The 18,263-nt window shown below is 40.6% G+C and overlaps 1 protein-coding gene across 19 annotated transcripts in view; it reads left to right on the top strand.

The window, feature by feature from the left end:
• SORBS2 (sorbin and SH3 domain containing 2) overlaps nucleotides 1–18,263 on the top strand; it is a 289,436-nt gene that overhangs the window by 159,350 nt on the left and 111,823 nt on the right. For 9 of the 19 annotated variants that reach the window (XM_083168988.1, XM_083169006.1, XM_083168968.1 and 6 more), the window contains 3 exons: nucleotides 4,023–4,115; nucleotides 8,494–8,520; nucleotides 8,697–8,824. In XM_083168988.1, the coding sequence (XP_083025114.1) occupies nucleotides 4,023–4,115; nucleotides 8,494–8,520; nucleotides 8,697–8,824 (248 nt within the window). The remainder of the gene's footprint in view (nucleotides 1–4,022; nucleotides 4,116–8,493; nucleotides 8,521–8,696; nucleotides 8,825–18,263) is intronic. The other 10 variants (XM_083169075.1, XM_083169067.1, XM_083169092.1 and 7 more) reach the window with 3 other exon arrangements.

Below are 18,263 nucleotides of genomic sequence, written 5' to 3'. Positions count from 1 at the left end.
GCGCTTCTGTAATGACTTCCGGAAGCTGAACGAGGTATCAAAATTTGATGCCTACCCAATGCCAAGAGTTGATGAGTTAATTGAAAGACTTGGTCATGCTAGATATTTCTCTACCCTCGACTTAACTAAAGGTTACTGGCAAGTACCTCTTACCGATAGTGCCAAAGAGAAAACAGCGTTTGTCACCCCCGATGGTCTGTTTCAATATCTCTGTTTGCCTTTTGGGTTGCATGGGGCTCCAGCAACTTTTCAAAGGTAATGGACATTGTTCTTAAACCCCATCGTCAGTATGCCTCGGCATATCTAGACGACATCATAATTTTTAGTGATGACTGGAAGAGTCATTTACCCAAAGTCCAGGCGGTGTTGAATTCCCTCAGAGAGGCGGGGTTGACAGCGAACCCAAAAAAGTGTACTTTAGGCCTCGAGGAGGCACGTTACCTGGGGTATGTTATCGGGAGAGGTATAATAAAGCCTCAAATAAATAAAGTGGAGGCTATCCAAGACTGGCCTCGTCCTTCGACAAAAAAACAAGTCAGGGCTTTTTTGGGAATTCTGGGGTATTACCGTAGGTTCATTCCCCAGTTTGCAACCATGGCAGCGCCCCTAACCGATCTTACCAAAGGAGGTAGGGCAGTTATGGTCAGCTGGAACCCAGAGGCTGAAAGGGCATTCCAAGAATTAAAAGTGGCCCTTTTGATCAACCAGTCCTGATCACTCCAGATTTTAAAAAAGAGTTTGTCGTACAGACTGATGCTTCTGATGTGGGACTAGGTGCTGTCCTCTCCCAAGAAGTTGGTGGAGAGGAACACCCGGTAACATATTTGAGCAGGAAGCTCACACCTGCGGAGAGAAACTACAGTATAGTCGAGCGGGAGTGCTTAGCAATCAAGTGGGCCCTTGAATCCCTAAAGTACTATCTCTTAGGACGCTCCTTTAGATTAATCACTGACCACTCCCCACTTACATGGATGTACCAAGCCAAAGAGAGAAATGCAAGGGTCATGAGATGGTTTCTCAATTTGCAAAATTTCAAATTTACAGTGGAACACCGAGCAGGAAGGCTTCAGGGTAATGCCGATGCCCTATCCCGAACATACTGCCAGTTGGCAGACAGTGTCCGACCCCACAGGTTCGAACAGAGGGGGAGGGTATGTAAGACAGTGACAGGGAAAGTCATAGACGGCAGGTACCTTTCCCCTAGAATCCTGTCTTATGGCATATAGACTGCAGGCTATTTCAATCTGTGTGGTAAGCTCCGGCTTACAAAGGGTGTTCTGTCCTGGGCTGGTAATCAGGAGAGCACCTGATTCTTTAAAAAGGAGTCAGCCCTCTCCATAGAGCTCTCTCTCTCTCTCCCTGGGTGTTGGAGGCAGTAAGCTGCTGCTAGAGAGAGACAAGGCTGTAAGTACTGCATTACTTGATCTATATCTGCTGTGTGTGTCCAGTGTCACATAGTGTGGCCCTGGTATAGAGAGGGACGTTTATTCTGTTTAGTTAGAGCTCAGACGAGCAGGTTTTATTTTCTGTTTTGCCTGAAGTGTAAAGGCTGTTTTTCAGTTTCTTGCTCTGAGTGCTGCAAAAAAACTCAGGCAAGCCCTGTTTTGGACCCAAGCCGTGATGTCACTGTCTAAGTCTGTGCCAAATCCTCACCTGTGCCTACCCGTTTGATGCTAAAACCCCACTATATATATATATATATATATATATATATATATATATATATATATATATATATATATATATATATATAATATCTTGTAGAGGAAGTTTGCACACTTTAGGAAGCTAGGAGCGGGTGCTTCAACCATAAAAAAGGTTTAGGCAGGTAATTAGAGGCAGGCACACCATTTGCAATGAAAAAGATAGTCTTTTATAGATCGAAAAAGAGGGATGAACAGTGAGGCATCAGACAAGGCAGTAATCCATAGTTAACATCTCAGGGGTAGAGTGGATACATCACTGTAAGGCAGTCATACTTGACAGCTGTTTCGGCACATGAGTTGCCGTCGTCAAGAGTATGTTAGACTGGACCCCTGTGCGCATTTTTATAGCGTCACCAATAGTGTTTCATTAGTACTGACCAAGCTCACCTGTTAAAGAGAGATTAGCGCTACTCACCTGTTCCCCGTCATTCCGGAGTGTCACAACGCCGCTTCCGGTATAAACCAGAAAGCCGCGTCTGTCATATATATATATATATATATATATATATATATATATATATATATATATAGGCAATTGGAAGATCCGCACACCTTACACTGAGGTCATCTTCAGGGTGCCATGGCCATATATGGATGGTAATGAATAGATAATTAGAGCCAAGCACACCAATTTGAAAAAAGATTTGTTTTATAAGAAAAACGTGAAAAAATCCATTGGCAGTACAAACAGTCCAATACAGAGGATCAAGTCATCCACATACTTATCAGCATGCAAGCCGGTAGACAGGAGACAGGATACATGACATCATGGTACTGCTTACAATGGGACAAAGTCAGGTCTGCTCAACGTATATTATGTTTAAAATAAAGAGAGTGCGACATCTATGGTCCTGCTAGGAGGGAGGAGTCAGCTACAGAAGTGATGTTGACAACTTTCAACTAATTAATTAAAACTTGCAGGGAATGAGAGGTGCCCCCTTGGGACCAAGAGATGACTCCATTGCCTCCCAGAGTTCTGCCTTTGGTGGGACACATGTAAGGGGGAACTCAGTTAGCCTCTGTGCTTCTGCTAACCGCAAACTCCCTTATTTTTGTTTGCTGCAAAAGTGCATGAGTCCAAGGGGGGTATTCAATCTAAGATCACGGCTGTCGATCCCTGCCGACAGCCGTGATCCTTGCCCGTTTGCGGTCAGCCCGACAGCTGAACGACAGACGGGATTCAATGTCCGCCTGCCGATCAGCACGAAGGGGGCGTGGCTGCGAAAACGGCCGTGGATTGTCGATCTGCGGCCGGGATCGCGACAATCCACGCCCGTTATCGGCAGAACGGGCCCGCCAGCTTCTGAAGTCGGGCCCGTTCTGCCGTGATCCCGCTTCAATGCTGTCGCTAAAGACAGCATTGAATAGAAAGCCGCCGCTATTTCCCCCGTCGGAAATAGCGGCGACACATTGAATGCCCCCCCCCCCCCCCCAAAGTCACAAAAGGGGGTGAGTTCCAATTTCAATTGCTGGTGTTTACATGTCTTTTGCTAAGGCAGCTTGTCCCTCTTGATGCAGGAATGAGTTAATTGAACATCCCACCCACCCCCCCATTTCATTTTACATTTACCCAGTCTGTTTATCTGAAGCAAACCTAGCATTATTAATGTTTTCTGCTGCAGACTGGTGCTTGTACTCTCTGCTGACTATACCACATCTATACTTACCATAAAGATGTGGAAATGGCGGCGCTGCTAAACAGATCAGGCAGCAACAGAATAATCTGTATAAAACCAGCACATCCATGTTGCATGACATTTTACTCAGTCACTAAACATCACGTTTTTTCTGTATGTCAAATGCCGTAAAACTATTGTATAAAACTTGTCCTAATTGGTGCCTTCATGTATGAGGTCTAGGATAATGTGCATGTCCTATTCAATTTCCATTATCAAAACAATGGACTCCCATGAGGTCACACCTGTATTAAATATTTATTAAATATTAAATATTTGCACTATATAATGCCTATGTCACTTAGTTTATGTGTGTATCTCTTGAGAGGAGTTTGATAACAGAATAGTACCCACTGTGTCCTACTTGACCTCACCCAGTTAAGTTGGACTTTGGAAGCCCTCTGTTTTTGGAATCTCCTGCTTATGATATAATGTGTGATTATATCCTGTGACTTGTATGCAGTGTGTAGAACAGACCAATAGAACGATGACGTTATATATTATGAAAATGTACAAGTGAACCTGTCTATTTGCCTCGTCTTGTTCTTACACAAATGCCACATTGTATCAGTGGTATGCATTGCATGTGCTTGCTGTGTCTGTGTTCTGCTTGCATCAATATCACTTTGTGTGCTTCCAGATAGCGGTGGATGTGCTCGCAAACGTGCTGCAATGTCTGTCACACTAACAGCTGTGAAGAGAGCGCAAAGTTCTCCAAATCTATTGGCTTCAGGTATTGCAACTAACCCAACCACGGAAAAGAATTTACACAATCTTCCGAAGCTTTCACAAATCCTGAGTGGCGTAGGAAGTCCCTGTACCAACATTTTTGCCTGGTGGAAATTCAGCATTCACATACTTTTATCTTTCACAATGTGTTTCTTAATACAGCCGGCATAATAAAGTTGAAGCATTTTATTATGGACTAAGCTGGAGCTGTTTGCTTTGTATATGTGATGTGATGTGGATACAGGTAGGGGGATGTCCAGTACAGTAGATCCTAGCTGTGAAGGGAGCTTGCGGCAAAATGGAAAAGGGTCATTGGTTAAAGATCTAAAGAAAAAAAAAAAACGGTACTTGTTTAGTTTCACGGCGGCAGATATCGCAAGGGGACGCGGAATACATGTAAAGTAATTTGCGTCCCCTTGCGGGGCTTGCCACGCTTCGGGCTCGGTGACTTGCTGCGCTCGCCACACTATGTAAAGTCACCTCCATGCGTAGTGGATAGTGGGGTTATGAACAGGTACAAAATCGCATCAAATCGCATTTGTCGCCATGAAACAAAACAAGTACCAAAAAATCTCATAACTTTTTCCTTCATCTTAAACTTAGAAGGAGGTTGTATGCAAGAGAGTAGACTGAAGGGCCACCAATGTATTTTGGGGTGCACTTCAGAGGTATGCAACCTTTGGGTTAGTGTACCAAGTGTGTCCTAAAATATAATTTAGGGGTACCTTGACTCTTTTGATCCCATCATACACACCAGAATGATCATGATTGTGAGCAGATGGTTAGACGACCATACGGTGGTTGCACGGTCTGCTGGAGCACAGGATCTGCTCACGATCTTCATCCAATCCGATTCTGTACCCAGTTGAAGGGATCATTTTCAAATCCTGACTGCAGCAGGTAGGATCTGCAAAATGACCAAATGACCAGCAGAGATGCGCATTGGATCGGAATCGGATATAAAACATGCCCAATTTACATACAAACTATCGAGATTGTATCAAAATTGGGGGAATTGAGGCCAAATCGTTCTGGTGTGTACCCAGCAGCAGTATGGATGAGCATCACTTCTGTTCTTCCAAGCTGAAAAGCCATAGTAGTTTTAAGTGGCAATTCTAGACAGTGTAGCGACATGTGTAGTATAGTGTCACCTCCATAGGATTAGGAACATGTGATCTCACTAACTTAAAGTTCTGATCACATAATTACATTTATATACAGGGGCTAATTCTGAGTTGGGATCAAACATTTTTATAAAACAGTACCTTTGCACCTGAGCAAAAACCATATGGCACAGCAGCTGGGTCAAATTTAATATGTGCAGATAGCTTTAGATTTGACAGGGGTGTGTGTGCAAACTAAATTGCAATGGAAAAATTAAGCTACGTTATAATTGTTTGCTTTGCTCCAAACTCCGTTTCCGCTTCATAGTCTTGCTTTGGAAAGCCATCAATGTCTATAGGACACAAAGTTTTGCAGCATTTTGTGGTAGTATATCAAGGGGCATATTCCATAGGTCACAGAGCTTACTGTGTGATGATTGCCATGCACAGTTACTTCCCCCAAACAGTGCCTGCCTGTCACTCACCCTGTGAATCAATCCAGGCCATTGCTGCACATGCCAAGTACAACTTAAACACATGTGCGGTTGGCTGATAGTCAACTGTGAAAACATCAGGTTTGTGTACAAGCCCAATGTTCCAAGATTTTTGAACATCACGATGTCTTCGTAACGGCAAAATATTCTATAAAAAAAAAAGTAAAAAACAAAAGTAAGTGATTCCATGGAAATTTTAATTCGAAACAAATATATTTAACACTTTTTTAAGGGAAACATTTTTCTCTTCAACAAAAACCATGGTTACAGTATTGTCAGTAGAATTGTTTCAGTACCCGTCATTTCATTGTGCTGTATTGAGGCAAGCTACCTCAACCAGCTACAATAACCATAGATTTACAGTTGTATGTGTGAGAAGAAAAATTGCATTCCATACCAATTTACATTATGATATTCCGTGCCCCCAATTCATTTTATGCCACACTGTAGTGCCAACACCTCATAGTATGCCACATTATAGTTCCCCCGTTCATATTTTAAAACCGTATCATTCCCTCCAGTTCATATATACCACATTACAACGTCCAGATATATTATAGGCCCCAAGGCAAAAGTTTGTAAGGGTTCCTATGTAAACCAGTGGTGGAGAAACATTTATATAACACCTGTAACTTGAACAGGGAAAGTGTCCCCTCTCAGATCTGAGCCAAATAGCAGCTGCAATCCCTGCAAAAATATGCAATTTTGACAATTGTTGCAAAAGTGCATTTATTCAGGTAAAAGTATAAGGAGTTATAAAAAAAAAGGGATATGTTAACTTTTCTACTCTTAAGGTGTTTTTCAATCTGTAAAATAAATGCTCACTTTTGTAGTTGTAAATAGTCCATAGTACTGCTATATAAAAGCACTGTTCTCCTGGGACGCTCGGTGTATCCCATAATTTTTTTAATTCTCCCAGACACGCAGTGGAGGAGGTGGCACAAATTGATCTGTGTCATCCCATGCACTTGTCCTCAGGTGAAAAATGTTGCCAAGTATAATTATACCATAGCTGCCTACCCTCCTGCATTCTGCAGGAGACTCCCTGAAATAGCAGCAATCTCCTTCTCTCCCTCATTAGTCTAGCAATCTCCCTCATGACACCTAGCCCACATTGCACTGTTACATTTTTTGGGGAAATAAAGGAATGAGCTACATTTACATTGAATCATCAGTACCATTTCCTAGCACTTTACCAAGCATAGAAGCTCTTACTAACTGCTTTGGGGCTCATCTACATTTGTATATAAGTAATTTTAAAAGATTCCTCTCAGATGTAGCAGTACACACCCACGCTTCTAGGTGCCACGTTCACAATCGCTTTTCACAATCTCTCTATATATGGAACTAGACACGCCCTTTGGGAGGAGCATGACACGCCCCCTCAATGGGGTACTGTGTAAAATTCTACTACCAACTGTAATCTCCCTGAAACTTGTTTTCAAAAGTAGACAAGTATGAATTATACTAATTGCATTAATTAGTTCTAGTACCTAATACTCACTGTTCCAGTTGAAGGTAATGCCACCCCAGTGTATGTATATAGGGTACATCTGAAATAACTGTGAATAGCTTTGTGCGTTATTTCAGTGAGCTCTTATGGAGTTTAGTTTGCTTGTTGGGGCCTGTGTTGAAAAGTGGCCACAGGCGGAAGGTTTCGAAGTTTTAGTATTGACCTATTATAATGCAATTAAAAATGACACAATTATTACTAGGGATATCTGATAAAGTTGACTATTGTTGTGGCAGGATACATCCATGCAACTTATTATATCCTGGTTTTGATAAGGATGGAATCAGGAGTGTAGTGAAAAGCAGAGATAAGGACCTTTTAAAATGAAATGGTTTGGGCCATACTTTAAGGACAACAGAAACTTAAAAAACTTTAGAAAAAGAGTCTGAGAAGTTGTTGTATAAAAGAGCGTTTGGTACTTTTGGAGAGCTGTGCCCATTTCCCCCAGTTGTATAGTAGGGGCTGTAGCTTAGTGGGGAAGGTACAACTGTTAAGGAGAAGAAGGTAGATGGATGGTAGAGATTAGGATCTTGGAGGTGAAAGTGAATTTAGAGAGAAAACAGAACTTATTCCCACTTCTAACCCCTACCCAAATCCTCCGACATTTTCCCTGGACTAAGAAGATGCATCCAATTAAAGTGACAGTAAACCTTTTATAAGTGTGTAACAAGCGTGGAGCCTTCCAAAAAGGTAAACTACAAGTAATGATATTGGGAAGACATTAATATCTAGTGAATATAACTCAGATTAGATGAGTCATAACTACAGTATACAGTAAAAGTGGGTATACAGACATACAGTACATGTTTTAGAACAGGCATTTCCAACATTGGCCCTCCAACTGTTGTGAAACTACACATCCCAGCATGCCTTGCAATAGTTTTAGCAGTCCCTGTTAGCAAAACGCAAGGCATGATGGGACTTGTAGTTTCATAACTGCTGGAGGGCCAAGGTTGGACATGCCTGTTTTAGAAAGTGTGAAGGGTTTGCATATATGTGTAAAAACTTGTTTTAGATGGCTCCACAGCAAGCCCTTATGGGTACAATTATAGAGAGGAAACATCAACAGCGAACTACTGAGCAAGATTTGTTATTAGCCACCTAACATAAACCATTGTAATGAAAATATGTAATTACCACTTATATGGAAATCAGTTGGTACCCAGAGGTCACCACTTTTGAATTTAAATGTCTGGTATAATCACATCTTCTCTTATATGAATTCAATTTACACATAATACATTTATACCATTTTTGTTTTGTTTGTTTTAGGACAGGAATCCCTCTCACCTGACTCAGGTACATTGATTTTTTTATTTCACAAAATAGTCCAGATAATAATGTATTCTTGTTTCAGTATTGGGGAGTGAGACACATTCAAGGATGTACCGCAGCAGGCCAGACAATTGCACTGGCATTATATCTAATGGGGGTACTGTTAATGGCACTGTAAATTTGGTCTGGTTTGACTCTAGATATCTGGAGCTCTTACAATGATTATGTGAAAGATGGTCTCAATGGTGATTCAAGTGGTTCCTCCCTTGCAGCAAAAGGCTATAGAAGTGTCCGTCCAAACTTACAAGAAAAGAAATCTCCTACTCAGGTAATTATGTTGTCACTATTTACCGTGCAGCCACCAAGTGCGTAGCCACCAAGTCAAATGTAACTAAACATAAGTAAAATGTTCAGTATACTTTGCATGCATCTTTCCTTTAAATAAATTGCATTCATTTAATTTATCAGCTAAAAAAAAATGTTTGGAAGAGAGACTGAAAGGAAAATGTTCGTGGTCTCACCCAGGCAACACCACTATATATGTCATTGGCGCAAGTGCCAAACATGTAGCGTGTGAGTTTGTGGGTATAGATGGCAGCATCTTTGGGGGTACAAATTGATGGTATGATCAGTGTTCCTAAGCTGCATACATTTCAGTAAATGGGGCTAGTTATGCACTCGCATGCATGTCAATATTATATGTACAGGATTCTGTAGATTGTAATACTCTCTGCACTTTGTTTCTGCACTTTGTTTCTGCACTTTGTTTCTGCACTTTGTTTCTGCACTTTGTTTCTGCACTTTGTTTCTGCACTTTGTTTCTGCACTTTGTTTCTGCACTTTGTTTCTGCACTTTGTTTCTGCACTTTGTTTCTGCACTTTGTTTCTGCACTTTGTTATTGCACTTTGTTGTTGATCTTGAATAAGTATTGTACTGGGGTGGCTTCCCTTTTTAATACTGCTGATAAATTGCCAATATCTGATTCTGCTCTTCAGCGTGGCCAGCTACTTTGCTCACAATGTAAGGATGCTTACCTTGTATCTTCCTAATTGGGCAGTGTTACCTGTATTGTACAGTGGTTCTCAAACTCGGTCCTCAGGACCCCAAACATATCACGGTTTCCAGGTCACCTAGCAGGTGCAATTTGGACGCATATGAAAAGCTAATAATCTCATTAGTTCTGTGACAGTGGCCCTACATCTTTTAATACACCTATTTTCTTCTTTTTCACTTCTATTTACTATGTTTTAATATTTCACCCATTTTATTTTTAATAAATAAAAGTTACATTTTATAACCGAAACATAGGACCCTTAGTGCACCCACAAATACTTTTTTCTTGTGGAATAGTGGATTTGCTCTGAGTAGTGGGTAGCACTTCTGTCTAAAATAAGGCATTGGTCCTTGAGATATTTACTGATTGGAGATAGGAGAGTCCGATAATAATTTAAAACTGGTGCGGGAATCCTCGGTTTGTCTATGTTCTGTGATTAGACTTGGAAAACATTTTGAGAACCCATGGTATAGTGTGTACTCAGCGTAACGATTAAATATTGTCCATATGCACTCCGCAAAGAGTGAACATTATACAAAATATAAATAAATATAATGGAAGTACTGTATGTAAAAAGGGAGAATTAGCAACATCAGAAGGAAAAGGGCTTGAAAAATGTGCCCATTGTCAATGAATTATGGTGACCTTGAGTGACCGGGATGGGATGCCAGCCCCTCGCAACACCGCCCTGGGAATTCCATTTCTCCGCTCCCATTCTCATTCCCGCTGCCCTTGCCCCCTCCCCTCTTCCAGAGACTGCATTGATTAGAGACCATATGTTATTGCACTGAACACTGTAATACACCCATCGGCATTGCTAACTTTCTGATTGGTAATTGACATTGTTTATTATCCATTGGCAGCATTACATTATTTTTGTAAGCTCTGTGAGCATCATTTTTATTTTTCATTTGTTTTTTTGACCCTTTACTATGTGTTTTTGGCATTGTGACCAATAAATATAACTGTATTAATTATTCCATATCCTATGGTTCATTAAGCACACTTTAACCATTATTTACCATTACCACACTCCAAATTGGAGCACGGGTCTCTCCTCTCTCTCTGTTACTCGCTCTATCCCCTAACAGGTGAGCGCTGACCTATCCAATACTTTTTAATGTATATTGTACACCTGTATGTATGTTACATTATCTGTATATGTATGCAACATTAACCTGTGTTCAGCCACCAAGACCTAATTCATCAGTTTTTATTTAACCAGAGTCACAGAGAGGAGTAAAAGCTTTTACTACTTACCCAGGTTGGTTAAAGGACCTGAGTAGTGATGGTCTTGATAGTCTCCACCTGTATCAAGTCTCCTCTCTGCCCACATCTGCATGCCCCTTCCCCCTAGAGCAGCACGCTGTGTCGGGCATGAAGCAGTGCTACACATACTAATTTGTTAACTGTTTGAGTTATGGGACCATGCCTTTTCCCTAGTACCAGGGCCCGTTGGAGTTCTACCATGGTCAGTATGTTGGGTCAAATTGCCAACATGAGATAGAAATCAAATCTTACCAGCTGTCCCAGTGTTTAGGTAATGATCACAATAGGCATTTTCATGGTACTTTAGTCCATGTCTGTATAGATTATATTTAAATACGTTTGAAACTTCTAGTGGATGTTCTGCCTTCTTTACATGGCCGCACCTCTCATTATATTTAGTTAGGGTATGTAGTCTATATATTTATTAACAGTTTATTATATAGCGCACACATATTCCGCAGCGCTCTCCATATAATATTTGAACATTCAGTCCCTGCCCCAGTGGAGCTTACAATCTATATTCCCTACCACATGTATACACACACACACACACACACTTACACACACACTTACACACACACACAGACATTCTAGGGTTAATTTTGTTGGGAACCAATTAGCCTACCAGTATATTTTTGGATTATATATAATGGTCCAACATCCATCAAGCCAGAGTTAAGTGCCACTTGTCTGAATGCAGCGGCAAAATACCCCAAAAAACCGTTTTCAAATATTGGAAACTATTTTTTACAATATTTTTAGCATTACATTTAAATGTACTCAAAGCTGAATAAAACTCTTTTTATTTAATAGTAGTCGGAGTACTTCTCCATAACCTGTCATAACCATTCTGCTCGCTCCCCTGATGAGTCCGTTACTTCGTTACAGCTGTCTTGGTGAATTCTGACGAAACAGATTAAACTCTCTTTGGCTTGGAGTGTTTTGCCTGTAGTTCATATTTATCATGGGTTCTGTGTACACAACAGCATTGTTTTTCTTCGACTCCAATGTAGAGATTCTGCTTTTACAGTATACCCATCGCCTACTCCCAATGTAAGCAGACAATTTTCATGAGAATGTCGCCACAATTTCTAGGAAGCAGCTCTGAATCACTGGGACATGTAGTACTTGGTGCAAGGGGGGGGGGGGGAAGGTATGGGGATTCAGGTTGGTTTGCAATAGCCTTCTTTAATGGACAAAACCATGGGGCTGATATAACATGTGCAGAGAGGGTTACGTAAAGCAGCCAGTATTTACCCTGCACAGAAGCAAAATAACTCACCCAAAAGTAACTCTCTCTGCACGTGTTACATCTGCCCCACCTGCAGTGCACATGGTTTAGTCCATTAAAGATGGACTTTGCTTTTGCAAACCAACCTGAATCACCCCCATAATGTATATTTGTGGCTAGCAATTTGCAATATTTAATTGTGCTACTTTCTGAAGTCCGTTTATCAAAAATCCTTAAATTCTACAAAACTGGTCCAAATTATTTATTTAATCTCTCTCCCCCCCCCCCCTTCCTGATGAAGAAGTCTGCAGCTATTACAGGGATAGCCTTCAATGAGGGTATTCTACGATGCTGCTTCAAATGGTTTTATCTTGTACAGCAAGCACTGCTTTCTCCATGAGCAGAAACTCGGGTTGTGTAGTCATACGATCTACAGTAACTTGTTGCTGCCCCACCCCCTATTCAAATTCATATTGGATTGTGGAAAATGGTAGTGGGAGGACAGCATACTCTTCCAAAGGTGCTGGTTGTTTCCCTCTATTTGTAAAAACTGATTTGAGGGACAAAATTCCACAGAAGCCATGTTACACCTTGGGGCAGTGGGATATGAGGGCTGGAAAAAGAAAAATTCCCAGCTACTTGTTGCCAGTGTTCTACTTAAATAAGCCACATAAATTATCCTTTTACTGTACTCCCGGACCCATAACAGTGTGGCAGTGTGCTCTGTGCTGGTCCTGCCCCCTAAACCTGTAACATCATGATGTCATGTCTAGGAAGCTGCTTGCTCTGGGCAGTGCTGCACGGTGCTTTCAGTGGTCCAAGTGGCTGTGCAGTTATGCTACTGGCTATGGGGTGCTGTTATAGGCACCTTGTAATCCGCATGTAAGTACTATGGGGCAGCGAGGGTGCTGCCTCCATGGCCATTTGTGGATGCGCTGTTCGTACACCCTACAGTATATGCATGCTTTATACTTTTATTTTGGTCTAAGGGCTAGATTTACTTCTGTGCATTTTGAAGCCATTGATCGGTGGCTTTGACGCGATGGGTATTTATTTCTGTTACCGCCTTCAATCCATTGGTCACAGTTGCTGAGATCATCGGTCGGTTTGACAAACCGGTGAATAGTAAATTTACCTCTAGGACCAGAAACCTGGTTTTGAATTGAAGTTTCAACCATATGGGGCTTTTGCATGATTTTGATTTCTAGGTAAACAGTAATTGTATATTAAATGACGTGTTAACCTCTGGACACCATTCATCATGTTCTTCTCAGTGAGTCCTTCAGAAGTCGTAACAACTGAGCACGGGTATTTTGCAAACTGTCTTATGGCGAGGTTTCTAGTGGAGGCCGGACATGATTTGATGGCCAGACCAACATTTAGGAGCTGCTATTATTACACATGTTATGCAAAAATGCATAAGATCAGGAAGTCTCAATAGAGCTTCCTGGCTGCTGAGTCACACCAGTGTTTAAAGTCAATTTACTGTACATTTTCCTGATGAAGTACTGTATGTTTTCTCTCATTGTTATAGGGGCATCCTAGGATGTCAGTCATTAAATTGTCAGGGACTGCCTTACATATCCCCTGTAATTTAGAAGTGAAAATACTTGCGTGGCCTGGACCAGCTTCTGTGAGGCCCATGTTCAGGCCTTTCGGATACGCACAAAAAGAAGAAGAGTATGTCCTTATGTGGTGCACCTATGGAAACTTACACGAATAAAAAGTAACTTTTATTCTTTATTTTTAAAAGAGCGAAATATAGGAACACACAAACATAACATAAAGTGTATTAAAATAACGGCGGCTCACTGTTTCCACACACAGTATTGCTTATTTGTAATTTCAATTCACAGGAGTAAATAGCCAACACTTAATTGTTAATGTAATCAATTTATATTAAAGTGTCCAAATGGCCCAATTCCTCCTATACATATGCACATGGAATTTTTCAAATATACATTCTCCTGTGTCTACAATTATGACACGATCTAGAATGGTTTTGACAAATAGCTCATTGAGTTCACAGAAATTTTTCTGAAGTCCACCTAGACTGTGTATCCTAGTACTGACCCACTTCAGGAAAGATTCTGGAGGGATCTGCTAATAACTGTCAATAATTGTTAACATAGGTCTTGATTCATTATAGGGATGATCCCATGTGCAATTATATTCATACCATATCTCCCTACATATAAAGCTGGAATTGCTGTGTTTGGGGAGTGTGGTTTATAGCCACTAGGTAGATGTAAGCAGATTTAATTCGGAATCAATAGTTAACATAGGTGGGGAATCAACAGTATGGTGTCGACTTCAGGTGTCAATTATATTCATACCATATCTCCCTACATATAAAGCTAGAATTGCTATGTTTGGGGAGTGTGGTTGAAGGCCACTAGGTAGATATAAGTAGATTTTATTCAGTAGTGAACATAAATGAGGAGTCAACAGTATAGTGTCGACTTCAGGTATCACCAGTTCTAATATCGGCATTCAAATAGCAGGTATGTATTAACAGCGATTTTCTGGAATGATCACCCTTAAATAGGGCTACTATGATGATGCTATTCAAGTAGCAAAAATCGCCGTCAGTGTTAACATGCAGTGTAACCCTGTACACAAATAATTAGCGCAGGTGTAAGGGCAGAGTGTGAAGTCCTTCAACACTCTCCTGTATACTGCTATTGAAAACTTGTGAAAGTCACTGGTATAGCCAGTGAACATAGGTGATGAATCGACAGTATGGTGTCGACTTCAAGTGTCAATTGTATTTATACCATGTCTCCCTACATATAAAGAGCTAGAATTGCTATGTTTGGGGAGTGTGGTTTATAGCCACTAGGTAGATACAGGCAGATTTTATTCTGTAGTGAACAAAAATGAAAATGAGGAGTCAACAGTGTAGTGTCGACTTCAGGTGTCAATAGTTCAACTATCGGCATATAAATGGCAGGTATATATTAACAGCGATTTATCTGGAGTAATCACCGTTAAAATAGAGCTACTATGGTGATGCTATTTAAGTAGCAGAAATTGCCCTCAGTGTTAACATGCAATGTAACCCTGCACCAAAGTGATTAGCGCAGGTGTTGGGACAGGATAATAGTGCAAAATCCTTCAACACTCTCCTGTACGCTGCTATTAAAGGTCACTGGTATAGCCGGATGACTAGACACGAGAGAGACCTCATACTATCTGCCAGTGCATAGCTATGAGGAATATCCTGTATTAATAAAACAGATCAAAATACATCCTGGTAAATGTGTGGAACAGAGAGCGTCACCGCTAGCCGGCGCGCGCTTCGCAGACAGCTTTTTCAAGGCCTTGAAAAAGCTGTCTGCGAAGCGCGCGCCGGCTAGCGGTGACGCTCTCTGTTCCACACATTTACCAGGATGTATTTTGATCTGTTTTATTAATACAGGATATTCCTCATAGCTATGCACTGGCAGATAGTATGAGGTCTCTCTCGTGTCTAGTCATCCGGCTATACCAGTGACCTTTAATAGCAGCGTACAGGAGAGTGTTGAAGGATTTTGCACTATTATCCTGTCCCAACACCTGCGCTAATCACTTTGGTGCAGGGTTACATTGCATGTTAACACTGAGGGCAATTTCTGCTACTTAAATAGCATCACCATAGTAGCTCTATTTTAACGGTGATTACTCCAGATAAATCGCTGTTAATATATACCTGCCATTTATATGCCGATAGTTGAACTATTGACACCTGAAGTCGACACTACACTGTTGACTCCTCATTTTCATTTTTGTTCACTACAGAATAAAATCTGCCTGTATCTACCTAGTGGCTATAAACCACACTCCCCAAACATAGCAATTCTAGCTCTTTATATGTAGGGAGACATGGTATAAATACAATTGACACTTGAAGTCGACACCATACTGTCGATTCATCACCTATGTTCACTGGCTATACCAGTGACTTTCACAAGTTTTCAATAGCAGTATACAGGAGAGTGTTGAAGGACTTCACACTCTGTCCTTACACCTGCGCTAATTATTTGTGTACAGGGTTACACTGCATGTTAACACTGAGGGCGATTTTTGCTACTTGAATAGCATCATCATAGTAGCCCTATTTAAGGGTGATCATTCCAGAAAATCGCTGTTAATACATACCTGCTATTTGAATGCCGATATTAGAACTGGTGATACCTGAAGTCGACACTATACTGTTGACTCCTCATTTATGTTCATTTATGTTCACTACTGAATAAAATCTACTTATATCTACCTAGTGGCCTTCAACCACACTCCCCAAACATAGCAATTCTAGCTTTATATGTAGGGAGATATGGTATGAATATAATTGACACCTGAAGTCGACACCATACTGTTGATTCCCCACCTATGTTAACTATTGATTCTGAATTAAATCTGCTTACATCTACCTAGTGGCTATAAACCACACTCTCCAAACACAGCAATTCCAGCTTTATATGTAGGGAGATATGGTATGAATATAATTGTACATGGGATCATCCCTATAATGAATCAAGACCTATGTTAACAATTATTGACAGTTATTAGCAGATCCCTCCGGAATCTTTCCTGAAGTGGGTCAGTACTAGGATACACAGTCTAGGTGGACTTCAGAAAAATTTCTGTGAACTCAATGAGCTATTTGTCAAAACCATTCTAGATCGTGTCATAATTGTAGACACAGGAGAATGTATATTTGAAAAATTCCATGTGCATATGTATAGGAGGAATTGGGCCATTTGGACACTTTAATATAAATTGATTACATTAACAATAAAGTGTTGGCTATTTACTCCTGTGAATTGAAATTACAAATAAGCAATACTGTGTGTGGAAACAGTGAGCCGCCGTTATTTTAATACACTTTATGTTATGTTTGTGTGTTCTTATATTTCGCTCTTTTAAAAATAAAGAATAAAAGTTACTTTTTATTCGTGTAAGTTTCCATAGGTGCACCACATAAGGACATACTCTTCTTCTTTTTGTGCATGTCAATCTTCTGTGTCCAGTGGTAGCACACCTCCGACAATATCCATATATAACAGGTGATGTGATAAGTGGGGGTTCACCCATGTTAAACCTCCAATAGATGAGGGTCCTGTGTGAATAGCAACCTCTGTTGTGTCTCCATGGCCTTTCGGATACCACAGACTCTCTCCCATGACCAAACTAATGTACAACTAATGTACAATTATCCAACATTTTAACTCTCAACCAAATGTTATATTACATATGTCCCTCTGTGAACCGCAGGGGAGCTAAGGATGCCATTGTCTAGATTATTCTCAAAGATTTCTTTCCTTATTCCATGCTAAGGTAACCAAACTGCAAAAGTGCTCCAATAAATAAAGGCTTCATTTGATTTTATAACTTGGAAATTAATTTCCCAGTTTCCGCTTATGATTTTGGTTTGTGACCACCTTTAGCCTTTTTTTAACCATTGATTGCCAATTTAATACTGAAGCAATTTAATGTTAATTTACTCCTATTGCATTTAATGACTGCAGCTATGGTACATGTAAATGTTTATTGTACTATAAAAATGCATGTTGTATGTGGTTGAATAATGTGTAGATTAGATTAACTGGTAATTGTATTTCATTGATCTTTACAGTATTTTATAAAAATATCCCAATACTGACAGAGTAGTACTTTTGTGTTTAAACATCTTAGGTCCATATTTACTGTAAATCCACAATTAAAATACACACTATAAAGTACAAAGAAAATGGTTAATGTGGGACATAAATTTACAGCCCCAATCTGCAAAAAAGGCAGTTTGGCAGACATCAATAATTGTCAATCCAACTCCCTCCCCCCTCCCCCACCCCATGAATTGGCAAATGCTTCATGTAAAAAAAAAATGCTGTCTCGCTGGAGTTCTTTTGAAGATGGGATGTTATCTTCCAAAAGGTGCTAATTAAATAATTAGAATCTGGTTGCTATGGGAATATCCCATCTTCAATAGAACTTCCATCTTGGTATATTTACGCCCCCCCCCCCCCCCCCCCCCCCTTGATTGTAATCATTTTTGGGTATTTGTTTGGGTCAGAATCTATCAATTTGATGATTTCCAGCAAGTTGGATTTCCATGTACCCCTGATGCAGTCATTAGCAGAACAGTGAATGGCCCCAATAGCAGCCTGAGTATGGGCCCCATTGAATGTAAAACACATGACGTGGATATAAATCTAATAAGTGGGCCCATT

Source organism: Crinia signifera, chromosome 1, assembly GCF_055691185.1.
Source record: "Crinia signifera chromosome 1, ASM5569118v1, whole genome shotgun sequence".
Taxonomy (NCBI): Eukaryota; Metazoa; Chordata; class Amphibia; order Anura; family Myobatrachidae; genus Crinia; species Crinia signifera.
The sequence above is the reverse complement of the archived record's forward strand: the minus strand, read 5'-3'. Positions and strand labels throughout refer to the sequence as shown.